The 17,783-nt window shown below is 45.2% G+C and overlaps 1 protein-coding gene across 2 annotated transcripts; it reads left to right on the forward strand.

Annotated features, from left to right (window-relative positions):
* Positions 1-1,790: 1,790 nt before the first annotated feature.
* On the forward strand, positions 1,791-17,227 carry ASNS (asparagine synthetase (glutamine-hydrolyzing)). Of its 2 annotated transcripts, none has more exons than XM_033165593.1 (12): positions 1,791-1,951; positions 3,476-3,742; positions 4,962-5,199; positions 6,491-6,676; positions 7,469-7,570; positions 8,744-8,871; positions 9,859-9,985; positions 11,147-11,253; positions 12,807-12,907; positions 13,388-13,469; positions 13,856-14,011; positions 16,904-17,227. In XM_033165593.1, exons 2-12 carry the CDS (start codon positions 3,494-3,496, stop codon positions 17,111-17,113), a joined length of 1,686 nt encoding a protein of 561 aa, XP_033021484.1. In that variant the 5' UTR covers positions 1,791-1,951; positions 3,476-3,493; the 3' UTR covers positions 17,114-17,227. The 2 variants fall into 2 exon arrangements, with proteins under 2 accessions (XP_033021484.1, XP_033021485.1); XM_033165594.1 differs by lacking the exon at positions 1,791-1,951 and adding an exon at positions 2,054-2,075.
* The last annotated feature ends 556 nt before the right edge of the window (positions 17,228-17,783 follow it).

Here is a 17,783-nt window from a genome sequence, read left to right on the forward strand (position 1 = left end):
GACGCCTAGAAGCGTCCAAACAATAGATGTGTAAATCTTATGGCTACATTCAGCGCACCCCCCCCAAAGGTTCTTTTCGTTCTCTCCCCTCTCCCCCTGCTTCCTGTTTATAAAATCTAGATTGATGAAGAGTCTGCTGAACTTTAAATTTTGCTCTGTATTTTGTTATGACTCCCTGTCACTTGTTTGGGCAGCGTATGTAAATTGATTATCTCAAAATACTAGAATGTAGGGTCATTCAGTAAAATTGATTAGCAGTAAGTAGCCGCACAATACAAAATTAACTTACTGCAAGTGCTTACTGTAAGATAGTAATAGCTTAGGATGGATGAGTTAACGACTATCGGCTATGTGTAGCTAAAATGGAACTGTGATTAGAGACAATCAGCAGAGATTTGCGCTTGGTAGGAACTGAAATGGGAAGGATTGAATTTTTGGGAGGTTTGTGTTAATGTGGTCTCAGGGTGTAAAGGTAAATAAATAAATAAATTAAGGTAAAGGTAAAGGACCCCTGACAGTTAAGTCCAGACGCGAACGACTCTGGGATTGCGGCGCTCATCTCACTTTACTGGCTGAGTGAGCTGACGTTTGTCCACAGACAGCTTCCGGGTCATGTGGCCAGCATGACTAAGTGGGCAAGTCCAAGCGGCGCAGTGGTTTAAACCACAGCGCCACCCGCGTCCCAGTCTCAGGGTGTACAGTGCTATAATCAAAACATTTCAATAATCACAACCATGAAGGTATGTGCATAGCAGCAGGTGTGTTGGCCTAAATTAAGATCTGGGTTCAAACCCACTACTTAGCCAGTGAACCAGCTGGGTACCTTATGCCACTGGGAGACACATTAAGAAGAATACCGGTACTTGAGCTAGTTGCTGCTGGGGGGGGCGGCATAGGGCCACCTACCACCAGCTGCTCTTTGAGAAGGATTTGGAGAAAAAGAATCACAGGCAAAGCCAATTCCACCCTGCTGCCTACTCATGAGTAGCTGCCTACTCATTCAACCACCAGGTGCCTTTGGGGAAGGAGCCTGGAGACATCTTAATATGTCAATATTGCTTTTTCCCGTTTTTAAAACAGTGGAAGGATTTAGATCCCCAAAGGTGGGAGCTCAATAACTGTAAACATTAAATAAACACGTTATTATTCTCTCTTTCCCACTCCCTGCCTCACAGGGTCGACGTGTGCTGGAAATAGCTTCAAGAAATCAGTATCCATTACTTTCTCTCCCTGACCAAGGGTTTGATGAGGCCCTAAGCTACTGAAAGTAATGGGGCCCTTAAGAATGGGGCACCCTATATATAGAAATGAGCAAACCAGCGCTATTTTAGGGAGCAGGCGGGGCCCATTACTTACATCATAGGAGCCTACACAACACAAAACACTGTTGCTGTATGTAGGTTTTATTTTATTTGTTTTTTATGTTATATTTTGGAAATGTACATCCAGTTTTTTTTTCCTTTACAATTTTTGGGGCCCCCAAGAGAGTGGGGCCCTAAGCTACAGCTTGTTTAGCTTATACGCAAGTCCGGCACTGCCAACCTCTCAGGGTTGTTGTGCGGGGTGACAAAACTGGGTGGTGGTGGGGGGTGGTAGGCCGGATATATGCACAGCCTCGTGGAAAAAAAGGGGACGGGAAAGCTGCAGGAAATAAGAATAGCGGGAGGCCACCCCCTTGACAAGCCGCTAGCCAACCCGCCCAGACATCGCCTCCGCCCAGCGGGACCGGGAAGCCCCAGCAGGAGGCGGGACGTAGCGGTGGGCTGATGAAATCCGCCTCTGTGTTACACGAGGCCGGCGCACGCAGTGGGCGGCTTCCGCTTGCCTCCTTCCCCGTTTAAGCCTTAAGCGGGCAGCACGAGGTTCAGCGGCGGAGCTGGCCGGTGGATGCAATCTCTTCTGGCCTGCTGCGGAGCTGTCATTTCATTTCCCGGTGCAGGATCACCGACAGGTAACGGGCGAAGCGACGAGGGGAGACTTTCTTGGGAGTCCGGCTTGTATCTGGCTCTTCGTTGCTATTCTCGCCCCACCCCTCAGCCCACTTTCTGCAAAAAGAGCTCAGGTGCCTCGAACAGGTGCGTGGCAGGGCGAGATTCAGCATTCAGACGGAGTGTGTGGTAGCTATTATGGGGCGGGTGGGGGGGGGGAAGGAGAGAGAGGCAGGTTCCATGCTTAGGAAACGAGTTTGTGGGGCGTGTCAGAATGCCGTTAAACCTATCTGTGATGAGAGCACGTTTGCAATTGTGTGTACGGTCTGTGGTCTCCTCTGCTCCCTTGCGGAGTTGGCAAAGGTTCAGAAAAGGCCAACCAAGCAACTTGACAGGATAGGTTGCAACATTTGGGGCTATTTAGTTTAGCTGCACCTGTTGAATGTCTGGTTGTCATGCAGTTTTTACAAGTACTGCACTTGGGTATGTTGCCAGGCAAAAAGGAAAAGGAGGAGTGGGTTCCCCCCCCTTTGATTATGTTTTAGAGACATTCTCTTCTGATAGCTACCCTTGAGTTATAACTAACTTGTGGTCCTCCATATGTTGTTGGGTGACAGCTGCAATCATCCCTGGGTGGCCAGGCTGGGGCTGATGGGAGTTGTAGCAAAACAACATCAATAAGGTCCCCTTCTCAACTTCTATGAGTGATATGTGCTGAACTGCAAAATGACTACAATCCTTTCTCCGTAGTTTGAGGAGTATAAGAGTGTAGAAGTCTGTCCTAGGGATGTTCTCTTGTCTTCTCCCCTCCCCATATGTCAACTTTTCTTGTCTTCAAAAATTAAGATGTGTTCCAGATCTTGTCATTCACTGCCGACCAAGTCCTTAGCATAATTATTATTATTATTTATTTAAGATGAGTGCCAGTGTGATAGTTCTTTTAACAGCGCAATCCTATAAACACAGAGTGGGTGGTATTCAACTAAGTTTTATTCAGAGTTGAAAGTAATGGACCTAAGTTAGTCATGTTCATTAATTTCAGTGGGCTTGCTCTGAGTCAAACTTACAAACTGCTCCAGAAGTAAATCCCATTGACTTCAGTGGAACATACTCCCAGACTGGAGTTACAAAGTGATATAACTAGTGCTAGTCATACTTTGCATTGGCCTATTCTGAGTATGGGTAAATGTTGGCTATCACCCTTCATTGTCTGAAGAGTAAAATTTTGAACAGTGTGAATAGTTGTGTGATACTTTCAGACCCTCCAAGTGTTTCCTGTTGGCCTAGCTGGCAAGTTTCCATGAATCTTGCTTTCCTGGATGAAGGACAAAGAAGGGGTGTGTGTGTGTAGAAATTTTACAAAGGTTAAATGTACATTTATTGTTCTGCCCCTCTTGCCTCTGGTGCTTCCCATCACTGGCACAAAGCACCTGGAAGCTTGTCCAGAGGGCAGTGCACCCATTGGGCAGAACATTGTGCCACCCACCTTGCTCTGGAGATCATTGGCTGTGACTGAACTCAGAAACTTTGCTACTTTCCCCCAGCAGCCTTGAGCAGATACCACCATGTGTGGCATTTGGGCCCTTTTCGGAAGTGACGAATGCCTCTCCGCTCAATGTCTTTGTGCTATGAAAATAGCCCACAGAGGTCCAGATGCGTTTCGGTTTGAGAACGTCAATGGATTCACCAACTGCTGTTTTGGCTTCCACCGTCTTGCGATTGTTGACCAGCTCTATGGAATGCAACCCATACGAGTGAAGAAATTCCCTTACTTGTGGCTGTGCTACAATGGAGAAATCTATAACTTCAAAAAGGTAAACGACAGCAACCACCTCAACGCTGGTTATAAGCTACGCTTGCTTCAATGATCTCTTTAGAGCTAGCTTTGCATATTCAAAATATTTCTTTGTTGTTTTAACGAGTTTTTGTAAGCTGCTTTGGAAGGACTTGACCCGAAATGCAGCATATAAATAAAATTTGTTTATAAACAACACCCCCCCTCTGTTTGGGAATTTGGGGTGGCCATTTTAAGTATCAGTAAAGCATTAGTACAGAAGCATCATTCATGTGATGCAGCAGTTAGGGTGTTGGACTTGGACCTGGGAGACCAGAGTTTAAATCCCCACTTAGACATGAAGCCCAGTAGTTGACCTTGGGCCAGTTATTGTCTCTCAGTAACTGTGTTATTATGAGGGCAAAATGGAATGGCAGGGGGCAGAAGAACCATATTTGCTGTCTTGAGCTTCTTGGAAGCAAGGTGGCATACAAATATAATAATAAATAAAAATACAAGTTTGTGCTACAAAATATTTTCGTTTTGGCTCCATGTTTTAAATGATCAGTAAAAATAGGATTTCCCCTTTTTAACCTTCAAAAGTGCACTTCTCTGAATGTATTTAAAGCATTTTGTCACGAAAGGTGTAGGATGAGGGTAATAATAATAATAATAATTAATTTTATTATTTCTACCTCGCCCATCTGGCTGGGTTTCCCCAGCCACTCTGGGTAGCTTCCAACAAAAGAATAAAAATACATTAAAACATCAGTCATTAAAAACTTCCCTAAGCAGGGCTGCCTTCAGATGTCTTCTAAATGTCATATAGTTGTTTATTTCTTTGACATCTGATGGGAGGGTGTTCTTGGATCTTTATCCCAAACTTAATTCATGAGATTGGGTATTCTGAGACAGCAGCCCCTTAGTTTACTTTTTGAATCATTCAGATGGTGAAATTGCATGCTGAAGAGACAACTGCACATCTTTACGGCACTTATTGACAAAACTTCTTGTTGTTTAGTCGTCTCTGACTCTTCGTGACACCATGGACCAGAGCACGCCAGGCACTCCTGTCTTCCACTGCCTCCCGCAGTTTGGTCAAACTCATGTTGTTAGTGGACAAAACTAATCTACGGCATTTGAACGTTAATGTATAATTATTCCCTTTTTAGGATATAAAAATGCCTTCCTTTCATGCATGCCTGACAATATGCATTGGTTTCATTCTTTAAAAAAACTCATTTCTTTCTCTTTTGTAGCTGCAAAAGAAGTTTGAATTCGATTACCAGACCTTGGTTGATGGAGAAGTAATCCTTCATCTTTACAACAAGGGAGGAATAGAGCAAACAGCCTCCCTGCTAGATGGTGTGTTTGCATTCATTTTGCTTGACACAGCAAATAGAAAAGTGTTTCTGGGAAGAGATACATATGGAGTCAGACCTTTGTTCAAGGTCCTGACAGATGATGGATTCCTGGGTGTCTGCTCCGAGGCTAAAGGTAACCTCAAACTCTGAATCTCTTTTGAAATTGCCTTCATGTGGTACAGATATTTCTGCAACTTGATCCCACCACAATAAACCTAATTGTTTAATCTCTTCTCTTTCTGAAAGATGTTGCTTCATCTCACTTTTATGAAAGTATGTTTGCGCTGAATGGAGTAGAGTCTACTTGACGCCCTGCTTTAACCAAATTTGTGACTGCTTTCAGCAGAAAGCAAACCCATCCCAGAGAATCAGTGTGTTTTTGAAAGTACTTGCAGTAATTATTTGGTGCCATGTTTTAGTGCGCACCTTAGCTTTCTCTGTTTGTTTGTTTTATCCCACGACAGAAATATATAGGATGTGATCAAGTTTAAGATGGGTGCAATGGCTTCCAGACCAGTTTTTGCTCTCTGTCTCCCTCTGCCCCCATTCCTCAAATTCTTTATGGTGTGTATGCATTTTCACACTAAGCAGTATAAATAATGGAAGACCCATCTCTCTGTCCAGCGCCACCCCTACATGGTTGCAGTTATTGGCTCAGCATAGTGGGATACATCTAGACAGAGATAAGGATTTACTCAGAAGCCTCCTCTTGCCTGTACTAACCTGGCACACAGAGTATCCATGCACACACACTGCAGAGGATGGAAATAAGTTTTGCTATACTCTACAGCAGGTGTGGGGAACCTTCGGCCCTCCAGAGGTTGCTGAACTACAACTTTCATCATCCCTGGCCTTTGGCCACACTTGCTGAGGCAGATGGGAGTTGTAGTTCAGCAACACCTGGAAGGCCAAAACTTTCCCTCCCATGGTTCTATAGAGATCTCTCTGTGCTTGAGCGTCACACCTGTAGCAAACTGAATTGAGCTTCTAGTACTAATAAGGGGAAAATATGTGTTCGTTTTATGGCATCGAAGAGTGTACAGTTTATTGTGAACAAGCAAGATTTACTAGTATGCAGGTTGTTAAAACAATAAGAGATAGTTTGCACGGGCAGTTGTCAAGCTGGCCCAGCAATTGTCTGCTTAAACTGAAGGGGCAGCAGAGGCAGGAGGAATTCATTGAGGAGGGAGGCTGCACGGCAGGGCCAGTTTAGAGAGGGGAGTCATTTCGGACTTACAGCTGTCCATGGAGGTGCTAGCCCAGGATTAGATTTGCTACGTTTCTTACAGTGCTGTAGTTAGATGTTACTGTTCTGAAAATTTCTGATGCTTTGACAGTGCATATTTAATGTTACCTGGGCAAAAGCTAACACCTCTTCTGCCTTCTCTCCCCCTGTGTCCCACAATGCCTTGTTACATATTTAGGTCTTATCAACTTGAAGCACAGCATGTCCCTTGATCCCAGAGTGGACCCTTTCCCTCCAGGACACTATGAAGTGTTGGATTTAAAGCCAAATGGCAAAGTTGCATCAGTGGAAGTGGTGAAATTTCACAGTCCTAAAGATGAACCTCTGCATGCTGCCTACAGTGCTGTACAAAATCTCCCCTCGGGTAACAGCAAATCTAAAATAGTCTTCTTCCTCCCTTAGTAAAGGTGTAAATTTACTGTTCTAGGGATATGATGCCTTGAGGCTTTGTACATTGCTGTTGGGAATAGACTACGGATTATCAAACCTTGATTAAATTACAGTGGTACCTCGGGTTAAGTACTTAATTCGTTCTGGAGGTCCATTCTTAACCTGAAGCGTACTTAACCTGAAGCACCACTTTAGCTAATGGGACCCAACGATTTCTGTTCTTAAGCGGAGTTCTTAACCTGAAGCGTACTTAACCCGAGGTAGCACTGTATGTGTTTCTGATGGAGAACTTTATGTCAGATTTCAATGTGTGGGTAGAGTGCTGGGTTCAAATGCTTGGAAGCTTCTGCTTTAAACAAGCCCTAGTTCCCTGTGACATGCAAACCCAGGGAACTGCTGCTTGGAAACACATCACTCTTCAAATGTTGTTGGACTACAAGTCTCGTAATCCTTGACCATTGGCCACATTTGGGGCTGATTGGAGTTGGAGCCCAACAACTTCTTGAGTGCCACAGCAATGGGATGGAGAGCCTGTATGGTGTCATGGATAAGGTCTTGGTCCAGGATCAGGGAGACCAGGGTTCAATCCCAACTCAGCCATGTAAGCTCACCTTGGGCCACTGGCTATCTTTCATCTTAACCTACCTTGTAAGAAAATTAAAAACAGAGGGTGAGGAATACTTACATGCCACCACAAGCTTCTTGGATAAAAGGTGGAGTATTAATAAATGAATCCTTTTCTCTCCCCCCTCCCCCCCCCCGATAGGTTTTGATGTTGAAACAGTTAAAAGCAACATTCGGCTTTTGTTTGAAAATGCTGTCAGAAAACGTTTGATGGCTCACAGAAGAATTGGCTGTCTCTTGTCAGGTAAAAAATAATGCGTTTTGTGATTACCATTGCCTTTCACTAATACAGCCACAACCTGTTTTGTAGTGCATGTGGTCCTCTTCCTGTAGGTGGATGGGTCCCCCCCCCAATACAGTGGTACCTCCGGTTATGAACTTAATTCGTTCTGGTGGTCTGTTCTTAAGCTGAAACCATTCTTAATATGAGGCGTGCTTTCACTCGTTGCTGGCGCATGACTTCCGCTCACATCCCAGGGCAAATTTCGCAACCGGGAGAATCTACTTCCGGGTTAGCGTAGCTCGTAACCCAAAGCATTTGTAAGGAGGACAATACATAACACGAGGTTCCACTGTATAGATGATGGGAAATGTAGTCCAGAGGGCCACAATTTAGCCACTTTTGTCTTTGACCAATGGGAATGAAGATAAGGATAGGGAAGCTGCGACACAATGAGATGCTCACTTTATGTATGTAGGTTTGTTTGTTTGTTCAGGTTTGATTGCAGTACACTTTGTCGTGAAATTCTACTAAATATTGATCCAGAGCAGAACTGTGACATATAGTTAGCAGAGTAAAAACTTAAACACGTTGCAGAATTCCCCAAAAAATAGACCAGAGGCAATTGTTTTTCATCCAGCAGAGCTTTACTGCTACTGAAGGCAAATGAGCAATAATGGTCACAAATCCAATACATTCAGGATTGGCACTGTCCATAAGAAATCCAGTTGCAGCAGACTTAACTTAAACTTACAATAACTTATAATATGACTAAACCTTAACACTAAGCATACTGTGTACAGAACACCACACCAGAAGGAAAGAGAGACAGAAAGAGAAACCCAGGCTCCTTCTGGCCTATTATTATAGTCATCATGACCTTGACAGAAGAGATAAGAGAACCAGTTTAAACCAGCTGTACTCAGCCTCTCTGAAGGAATAACCCAAACATCACAAACCTTCTGCTTGTTTCTTTCACACAGAGAAGCTTCCAGAACCCTCTTGAATTAAGTAGAATAGGAAAGATCTCTACACATCAGATCAATACTTTATGCACTAAGAAATGCAAACTGACAGACTTTGCCACTGGTGTCGTCCACCAAAAATACGCATGTCCAAATTCTCTTCTCACAATGGCATTTTGTATGTCAGCTGCATGTTCCTGGTTAGGCATAACTGCTAATGGTGTTTTGACAGGTGGCCTGGATTCTAGCTTGGTTGCTTCAATGCTAATCAAATTGATGAAAGAAGGAAACACTCGCTACCCGTTACAAACCTTTGCAATTGGCATGGAAGATGCTCCTGACCTGCTGGCTGCCAGAAAGGTAGAGTACTATTTTAGTTCAGAAGGCACATGCTCCACATTCACCTGTATGTCGTGATCACACTCTGTAGAGAACCAGCAACCCTCATACCTGGCACTGATCAAAGAAACCAATAAATTAGTGCAGTTTTGAAATCCGTGGTTAAAACCAAAACAGTTTTGAAAGGTTCAGTCTGACATTGTGATTCAAAATGGTGTGTAGTTGTACTCAAACATAGGTGAAAACATGACCCCTTATTTCAGGATCCAAATTGAAATTTTGGTTACAATATGTTTGGAAGTGTGCCTAAACGCACGGCAAACAAAACAGCTTTCCAAAATGTGTAGTAGATGATACTGAGCACAGGATATGTCATCTTGATAATCTAGTCGTTTTTAAATGAACACGTTTGTAGACCTTAAGGTGGCCCACTGCACTGAAGGCAGAAGCACAAAAACCTGTGACTTCCGGGTTTTTCCTTTTTCCTTTTGTTTATTCGTGTTACGTATGCCCGGGTTACGTGGCGCGACCCAGAATGGATCATGTAAGTAACATGGGGTACCACTATAGTAGAATTCAGCTTTTCTTGACCTGCTCTTAAGATTATTTGGGGGTGTAGATTTTTTTTTTTTTTTAAAACAGATTGGTGTATATACAGTCATACCTCGGAAGTGAAACGCCTTGCGCCTTGAACGTTTTGGCTCCAGAATGCCGCAAACCCGGAAGTGGGTGTTTCAGTTTGTGAACGTTCTTTGGAATCCGAACATTGGGCATGGCTTCCATTGGCTGCAGGAGCTTTCTGCAGCTAATCAGAAGCCGCGCCTTGGCTTCTGAACGTTTTGGAAGTCGAACGGACTTCCAGAACGGATTCCGTTCAACTTCCGAGGTATGACTGTGTTGCCTTGCCTAACCATAAGCTTCCGCTTCATTCTAGATGCAGCTTAACTTTGGCCTTGAATCCCAGTTGAGCCACTTCGCAGTTCACTTAATGTAAATTCTTATTAACAGGTAGCAGCTTACATTGGGAGTGAACACCACGAGGTCATTTTTAATTCTGAAGAAGGGATTCAAGTACTGGAAGACGTCATACTTTCCTTGGAAACCTATGACATTACAACTGTACGAGCTTCAGTGGGTAAGAGATATTCCCCCCCTTCTTTTTTCTTCCCCTGAGGGGGAAGGTGCTGTCGAAGTAGATTCCTCCTCCTCCTCCATCCTTACAGGCCCTTTTGACACATGGGTGGAGCTTCCCACCTGTCAGTCACCTGATGTTACCACGCCAGAATGGGCCTTCAAAGCTTACAAAGATACGAGCGCCTTTCTTTGTCTCTGAAATGCCTTTGGTTTTTCACTTCTTCAGACGCAGTGGCGGAGTAAGGCTCCGCGGTACCCGGGGCGGCAAAGGAAACGCCCCGGGGGCGGGGCGTCGTGACATCACATTGTGACGTCATGACGCTCCGCCCCCAGGGCGTTTCCGGGGGTGCCGGCGCCGCTTCTGCAGCCCTCTTTTAAGCCGAAGAGCTCGCTTTTAAGCTCTCCGGCTCAAAAGGAGGCTGTGGAAGCGGCGATCCGATGACAGAGTGCGCCTGCGCGCGCAGGCGCACTCCGTCGTCGGGCCGTGCGCTGCCGCTCCCAGGGTGACGGATGGAGCGGCAGCGCGTGGGAATGGTGGGAGGGGCTGCCTCTTGTCCCCCCCACGTGCCGCCGTTCGCTCCGTTGCCCCAGGAGCAGCAGCACCGCACACACCGTGCGCTGCTGCTCCCGGGGGGGACGGAGCCAGCGGCAGCGCGTGGGGCTGACAAGCGCCGGCCCCTCCTGCCACTCCCCACGCTGCCGGTCACCCCGGGAGCAGCAGCGCTGCACGGACGGGGTGCTCCCTCGGCCGTGCGCTGTTGCTCCTGGGGTGACGGAGGGAGCGGCAGCGCTTGGGAATGGCGGGAGGGGCTGCCGCTTGTCACCCCCATGCGCCGCCGCTCGCTCCGGTCGCCCCAGGAGCAACAGCGCACGGCCGAGGGAGCACCCCATCCGTGCAGCGCTGCTGCTCCCGGGGTGACCGGCGTTGCCTGGGGAGGGGCGGGAGGGGCGCCGCTTGTCGCCCCCACCCGCCGCTTGTCGCCCCCACCCGCCGCTTGTGGCCCCTGTCGCCCGGGGGCGTACCGCCCCCAGCGCCCCCCCCTAGCGACGCCCCTGTTCAGACGATACTGCTTAAGTGGCATGTTAGGGGAAGCCTTGGCCTGAGGATATAGTTTGGGAAAACAGACAAAATTGTTTTTTGAAATGGTCTCTCCATGATTAGGCATGTATCTGATCTCCAAATACATACGGGAGAAAACAGACAGCGCCGTCATTTTCTCAGGAGAAGGCTCAGATGAGTTGACGCAAGGATACATCTATTTTCATAAGGTAAAATGCTTGTTGTGTTTCTCAGATAATGCTCATTCTTGCCTGCGAATGAACACACCACAATAAGAGAGGACATTTTTGGAGAAATAAAATAATGTTTACAGATGCTGGCCTTTCCCTCCACCATCAACATAGAAATAAAACTGCAGGGTGCTATAACTGAGATTCCTGCATTTTAGGGGGGTTGGACTAGATGAGTCTTAGGGGTCCCTTTCAACTCTACAATTCTGTGATTCTAGGAGGAAAGAGTGCTCTTGTGCTTGGGTCCTGTTTGCCAGTTTCCCCAAGGCATCTGGTTGGCCACTGTGTGAACAGGATATTGGAAAAGATGGGTCCAGCAGGCTTGACCAGTATTATTAAGTTCAGGGATCTATTTGCACTAGCAGAAAAACACTTCTGCTTCATGACTGGCAGGGCAGCCCTTGTTTGCTAGTAGCCATACCTACTGCCGCATTGCATCCCATACTATTGTAGAAGGTCACTTTCCGAACAGCCTTTTCGGTGGTGCAGAGAGCTGCAGTGGCTTGGGAAGGAGGGGCTTAGAGCGGAAGCACTTCCTTGCTATTGCAAAGCCACCATTGGAGACATCACAAAAATTTCCAGCTCAGCTGTTACTGAAGCAAGATGGAACCAGAGGGAATTGGCGGCCATGTTCTTCCTTGAAATGGATGAGTTAGTCCTTTGAGCGCCAATGACGTTTCCCCTCTTTCCTGTGCTAGGAAGCATAGGAACATAGCAAGCTGCCTTGTACCGCATCAGTCCATTGGTCAAGCTCAGTATTGTCCATACCAGTGTTTCCCAAATTTGTTTGGGGGCTACAATTCCCATTTTTGTTTGTTTGTTTGTTTGTTGAATTTATATACTGCCCTATACCTGGGGGTCTCAGGGTGGTTCACAGAATAAAATCAAGATATAAAACCACAAAATACATAATAAAAATAAAAACAACAATCCAATACCCCCCTCCCCCACTTTTTTAAAAGGGCATAGGATGTAAATCAGATAAACCAAAAGCCGGGTTAAAAAGGAACGTTTTTGCCTGGCACCTGAAGGTGTATAATGAAGGCTCCATGTGAGCTTCCCTGGGGAGAACATTCCACAGACAGGGAGCCACTGCAGAGAAGGCCCTGCTAGGGAATGATGGGAATTGTAGTCCAAAAACAGCTGGAGACCCAAGTTTGGGAAAACACAGGTGTACACGGACTGGCAGCAGCTCTCTGCCAGGTTCTCTCCTAGCTCTGCCTGAAAATGCCAGGGATTGGATCTGGAGCCTTCTGCATGCAAGGCAACTTCTGTGCCACACAAAGTCACATCCATAGCATTCATTTAAAGCACATAACTTTCCCCCAAAGAATTCTGGGGACTAGTCTGTTAAGGGTGCTGGGAATTGTAGCTCTGTGCAGGGTAGGTTACAGTTTCCAGGATTCTTTGGTGGAAGCCATGTGTTTTAAACGGATGCTGCAGCCCTGTGTCCTCTGCTCATTTATGTTTGCACGTGTTAGCCCAAGTTACTTGCCCAGGAAGGTCATCTTTCTCCTGTGTCCTTGATGCAGGCACCCACCCCAGGAGAAGCTGCAGAGGAAAGCGAGAGGCTCCTCCGAGAACTCTACCTCTTTGACGTCCTCCGGGCGGACAGGACAACAGCTGCCCATGGGTAGTTCTGCTTTGTAACAGTATATTGCAGTGTCAGTGGGGCAAAAGTAAAAATGCGTTGCCATTGCTTCTAAAGGTAGACATCAAACTTGGGTACCTTTTAGTTTTTCAGTAATCTGCAACGAGTCTCCAGGAAGAACCCAAAACAAACTACAGTCCTATTTAAAGTTAAATTGAAATCAGTTCTTTACCACTGGTTCTCTATGGTGGTTTGGGGTTTTTTTTTCCGAGAAAGAGCCGAGAGAACCTGTTGTCCAGTAGGTGGCACTGTCTATAACATAGCACAGTGAGAAGCTTTTGAAATGTGTAGATGTCCTACAAGGAAAAAATATTACATTTAGAGCTCTGCAAGTGTCTGACTACAAACGGCTTTAGGATTTCTTGGTTATTACTGTAAGTCTCTTTGATATATTTTCATACAAAAACAACAACATCTGCTTATAAGTTTAATAAGTAGCTATTGATGTTTTCTCTTTTTCAGTCTGGAAATGAGAGTTCCATTTTTGGACCACCAGTTTACTGCTTATTACCTGTCTTTGCCAGCAGAACTCAGAACACCAAAGGTAAATTATGCACATATAACCCAACTAGGAAATTTATACTGTAATCCCAGACAGGTTTACTGAGAGGTTAGCCCTATTAAATTCAGCCAAGCTCCTTCCTTATTAAGCACGTTTAGAAGTTCAGGCTTAGGCTATGATCACCAGTAGGCTCATTGACGAAAGGCTGAGTCTCACCTGGGAGATCTGTTTAGAATTCCAGCTTAATACACCAAACCGTATGCTTGACTTTGGCGTTTACCTCTCTAACTTCATAAAGTGCTGTGTTGTGTCTGGCACTATCCAACAGAGCTGCTTCTGAAACAACGGATTGTGTTTCTAGTCTTAAGATTTATTTATTTTTTAATGTCAGTCTTTTGGTGGCTGATATTTCTGGTATCTCTTAACAGAATGGAATTGAAAAACACCTTTTAAGAGAGGCCTTTGAAGATACCAACTTATTGCCTAAAGAAATACTCTGGAGACCAAAAGAAGCCTTCAGCGATGGCTTAACTTCTATCAAGAAATCATGGTTCTCAATCCTCCAAGACTATATTGATACTCAGGTACACTGTTACATGTTTTATATTCTTCTACAAGTCTGAAACTTATAGAAGTTGCTTTTTTGTGTCTTTCAGGTGAGTTCACATATTTATATAGGTGACTCTCCATTTACGTGGGGGTTACGTTATGCCCCCATGCATGCATAAGTAAAATCCACATAAATGGGGAACACCTCGCTGTGTGTGTATAGTTAAAGCTATGGTTTTCCCAGTAGTAATGTAAGGAAGTGAGAGCTGGACCACAATGAAAGCTGATCGCTGAAGAATTGATGCTTTTGAATTATGGTGCTGGAGGAGACTGTTGAGAGTCCCATGGATTGTAAGAAGATCAAACCTATCCATTCTTAAAGAAATCAGCCCTGAGTGCTCACTAGAAGGACAGATCCTGAAGTTGAGGCTCCAGTATTTTGGCCACCTCATGAGAAGAGAAGGCTCCCTGGAAAAGACCCTGATGTTGGGAAAGATGGAGGGCACAAGGAGAAGGGGACGACAGAGGATGAGATGGTTGGACAGTGTTCTCAAAGCTACTAACATGAGTTTGGCCAAACTGCGAGAGGCAGTGGAGGATAGGCGTGCCTGGTGTGCTCTGGTCCACGAGGTCACGAAGAGTCGGACACGACTGAACAACAACAACCTCGCTATGCCTACAGCTCGCAAGGAGACCCTCTTTGGAGCTTGAAGGAGACATCCTCTTTCGGCTCCTGAGAGGGACTTCTCACAAGCTGGAGGGGCAGCAGGGTTTTGTTGAGACACTTCAGGTCTCTCTTCCCACTTCAAGAGGTTAGTGGTTCTGGGGCCAAAAAATAGGCCAGAGGCAATTGTACTTCATCCAGCAGAGCTTTACTGCTACTGAAGGCAATTGAGCATAATGTTCACAAATCCAATACATTCAGGATTGGCAAAGTCCATAAGAAATCCAGTTGCAGCAGACTTAATTTAAACTTACAGTAAGGAAGTGGTGCCCACTCTGTGGAACGTCCTCCCATCAGATGTCAAAGAGATAAACAACTATCTGATGTTTAGAAGACATCTGAAGGCAGCCCTGTTTAGGGGACTTTTTAATGAATGATGTCTTAATGTATTTTTAATCTTTGTTGGAAGCTGCCCAGAGTGGCTGGGGTATAAATAATAAATTGTTGTTGTTGTTGTTGTTGTTGTTGTTATAACTTATAATAAGACTAAACCTGAAGACTAAACTTACAGTAACTTATAATAAGACTAAACCTTAACCAGAGCACCACACCAGAACAAAGAGATAAAGAGAAAGTGAGAAACCTAGGCTCCTCCTGGCCTGACTATTATAGTCAGCATGACCTTGACAGAAAGGATAACAGAACCAGTTTAAACCAGCTGTACTCAGCTTCCCAGAAGGAATAACCCAAACATCAGAAACCTTCTGCCTGTTTTTACACATAGAAAGAAACCTTGCAGAACACTCTTGAACTCAGTAGAACAGGAAAGATCTCTACACATCAGATCAATACTTTCTGCACTAAGAAACACATGTGAATTGAAATGTGTGTAAATTGGGGTGGTGGTGCCCTGACTTCCTAACAAAGAAAAACAAGGTTCTCTTCCCTCTCCCATTTTATTCTTGCAACAACTGTGTGAGGTAGTTAGTCTGTGAGATAGCAACTGGCCCAAGTCACTTGCTGAGAGCTCTACAACTGAGGAGGGATTTGAACCCAGCTCCGAACCCCCATCTTTGCTTGAAAACTGCTAAACTAGCACTCTTACACTTGTGAATGAAATTGCAGATGCGCCAGTCACTTGTAATAAGTGAAGTGGTAGCTGTGAGATTACACCCAAGGATGCTTCCCTCAGCTGCAGTGCTGAGACATCTGCACTGTGGCTTGCGAAACAAACGCCATAAGCAGGCATCCATGGCCTGTTGTGTTAAAGAATTTAAAGCGGGGGTGGGGAACCTGTGGAACTCGAGTAGTTGTTGGCCTCCAAAACCGATCATTGTCAATGTTCAGAGAAGAAGAAGAAGAAGAAGAAGAGTTTGGATTTGATATCCCGCTTTTCACTACCCGAAGGAGTCTCAAAGCGGCTAACATTCTCCTTTCCCTTCCTCCCCCACAACAAACACTCTGTGAGGTGAGTGGGGCTGAGAGACTTCAGAGAAGTGTGACTAGCCCAAGGTCACCCAGCAGCTGCATGTGGAGGAGTGTAGGAGGAGTGTAGACACGAACCCGGTTCCCCAGATTACGAGTCTACCGCTCTTAACCACTACACCTGTTGGGCTTCAACAGTCTCTAGAGGGCCACAGGTTCCCCATTCTTTTCACGAGCGAAGATCGATGTGGTCTTGCTTTGTTGGCAGGTGACCTTTGTACCGGCAGCCTCTCATACCGAGTGTTACTTGGGAGTTCTAAGAAACCAAAAAACCAGTGCAGTTTTGAAAGTTCCAAGCTGCCATCTTGATTCAAGATGGTGTCCCGTTGTATCCAAGTGTGGTGTAGTGGTTAAGAGCGGTAGACTCGTAATCTGGGGAACCGGGTTAGTGTCTCCACTCCTCCACATGCAGCTGCTGGGTGACCTTGGGCTAGTCACACTTCTTTGAAGTCTCTCAGCCCCACTCACCTCACAGAGTGTTTGTTGTGGGGGAGGAAGGGAAAGGAGAATGTTAGCCGCATTGAGACTCCTTCCAGACATAGGCAAAAGCCTGCTCCTTGATCTCGGGAACCCTCATGCAAAACTGAGTTAACAATATCTTCAGAGTTGTCCAAATGCATTTCAAGCAGGCAGATTTTTCCAAAATATGTAACAGATCTGTCAGGAAGACATGGAGTGATTTGGGTAGGGGGAGTCATAAACTTGGATAGCTAGTCAAAAATTGGGATTTATTTTCATGGTTCTCAGTTTCCATTTTCTTTCCCTTTTGTGCCCATAGGTTGATGATCTTCTGCTGGAGAAGGCGGCGGAGAAATTCCCCTTCAACCCCCCTAAAACAAAAGAAGGCTATTACTACCGCCAGATCTTCGAGAAGCATTTTCCAGGCCGCTCCGATTGGCTCCCTCACTACTGGATGCCGAAGTGGATCAAGGCCACAGATCCATCTGCTCGCACTTTGAAACATTACAAATCGGCTACGAAAGAATAGACGTTTCTAACCTGTTTTGAAGTTGCTCTGTGGGTGGTGGCTTGTGAGCCTATAATTGTACTTAGCCTAAAAGAGAAAGCAAAAAACCCAAAGCTTTTTTAAATAAATAAATAAATAAATAAATAAATAAATAAATAAATAAATAAACAAAGCAATGTGCAAATTGGGATAAAATGGGACTGTATTACTGATTTAAATGAGAGCAAAAAACTAAACAAAAACAACAACCCAAGAATTTCTGTTTACTGCTTAAGCTGCATTTCACAGCTAATACACTCCAAAGTAATGATTAAAACCTGTGGGACTGCTCACTGACTCTGCTTTTCTTACTCCTGGGAAGATGCCTTTCTGGATTGATTCTACCTCTGTGGCGGAAATAACTTGATTGCCATTGGGTATTTATGTACCTTGATTTGGAATTGGGCCGGGGTGTGTGTGTCATTTTCTGCTCTGGCCCAGCCAGCAAAATATAATAATAATTAATAATTTATTATTTATACACCGCCCATCTGGGTAGGTTTCCCCAGCCACTCTGGGCAGCTCCCAACAGAATATTAAAAACAGGATAAAACATCAAACATTAAAAACTTCCCTAAACAGGGCTGCCTTCAGATGTTTTCAAAAAATCAGATAGTTGTTTATTTCCTTGACATTTGATGGGAGGGTGTTT

This window comes from Lacerta agilis, chromosome 12, assembly GCF_009819535.1.
Source record: "Lacerta agilis isolate rLacAgi1 chromosome 12, rLacAgi1.pri, whole genome shotgun sequence".
In the NCBI taxonomy this organism is placed as follows: Eukaryota; Metazoa; Chordata; class Lepidosauria; order Squamata; family Lacertidae; genus Lacerta; species Lacerta agilis.

Bases quoted from the DNA above. Each gene is read 5' to 3' on its own strand.
- ASNS (XM_033165593.1), top strand. From the start codon at position 3,494: ATGTGTGGCATTTGGGCCCTTTTCGGAAGTGACGAATGCCTCTCCGCT. The intron at 8,872-9,858 runs GTAGAGTACTAT...TCTTATTAACAG, and splicing joins ACCTGCTGGCTGCCAGAAAG to GTAGCAGCTTACATTGGGAG. The intron at 12,908-13,387 runs GTAGTTCTGCTT...TCTCTTTTTCAG, and splicing joins AGGACAACAGCTGCCCATGG to TCTGGAAATGAGAGTTCCAT.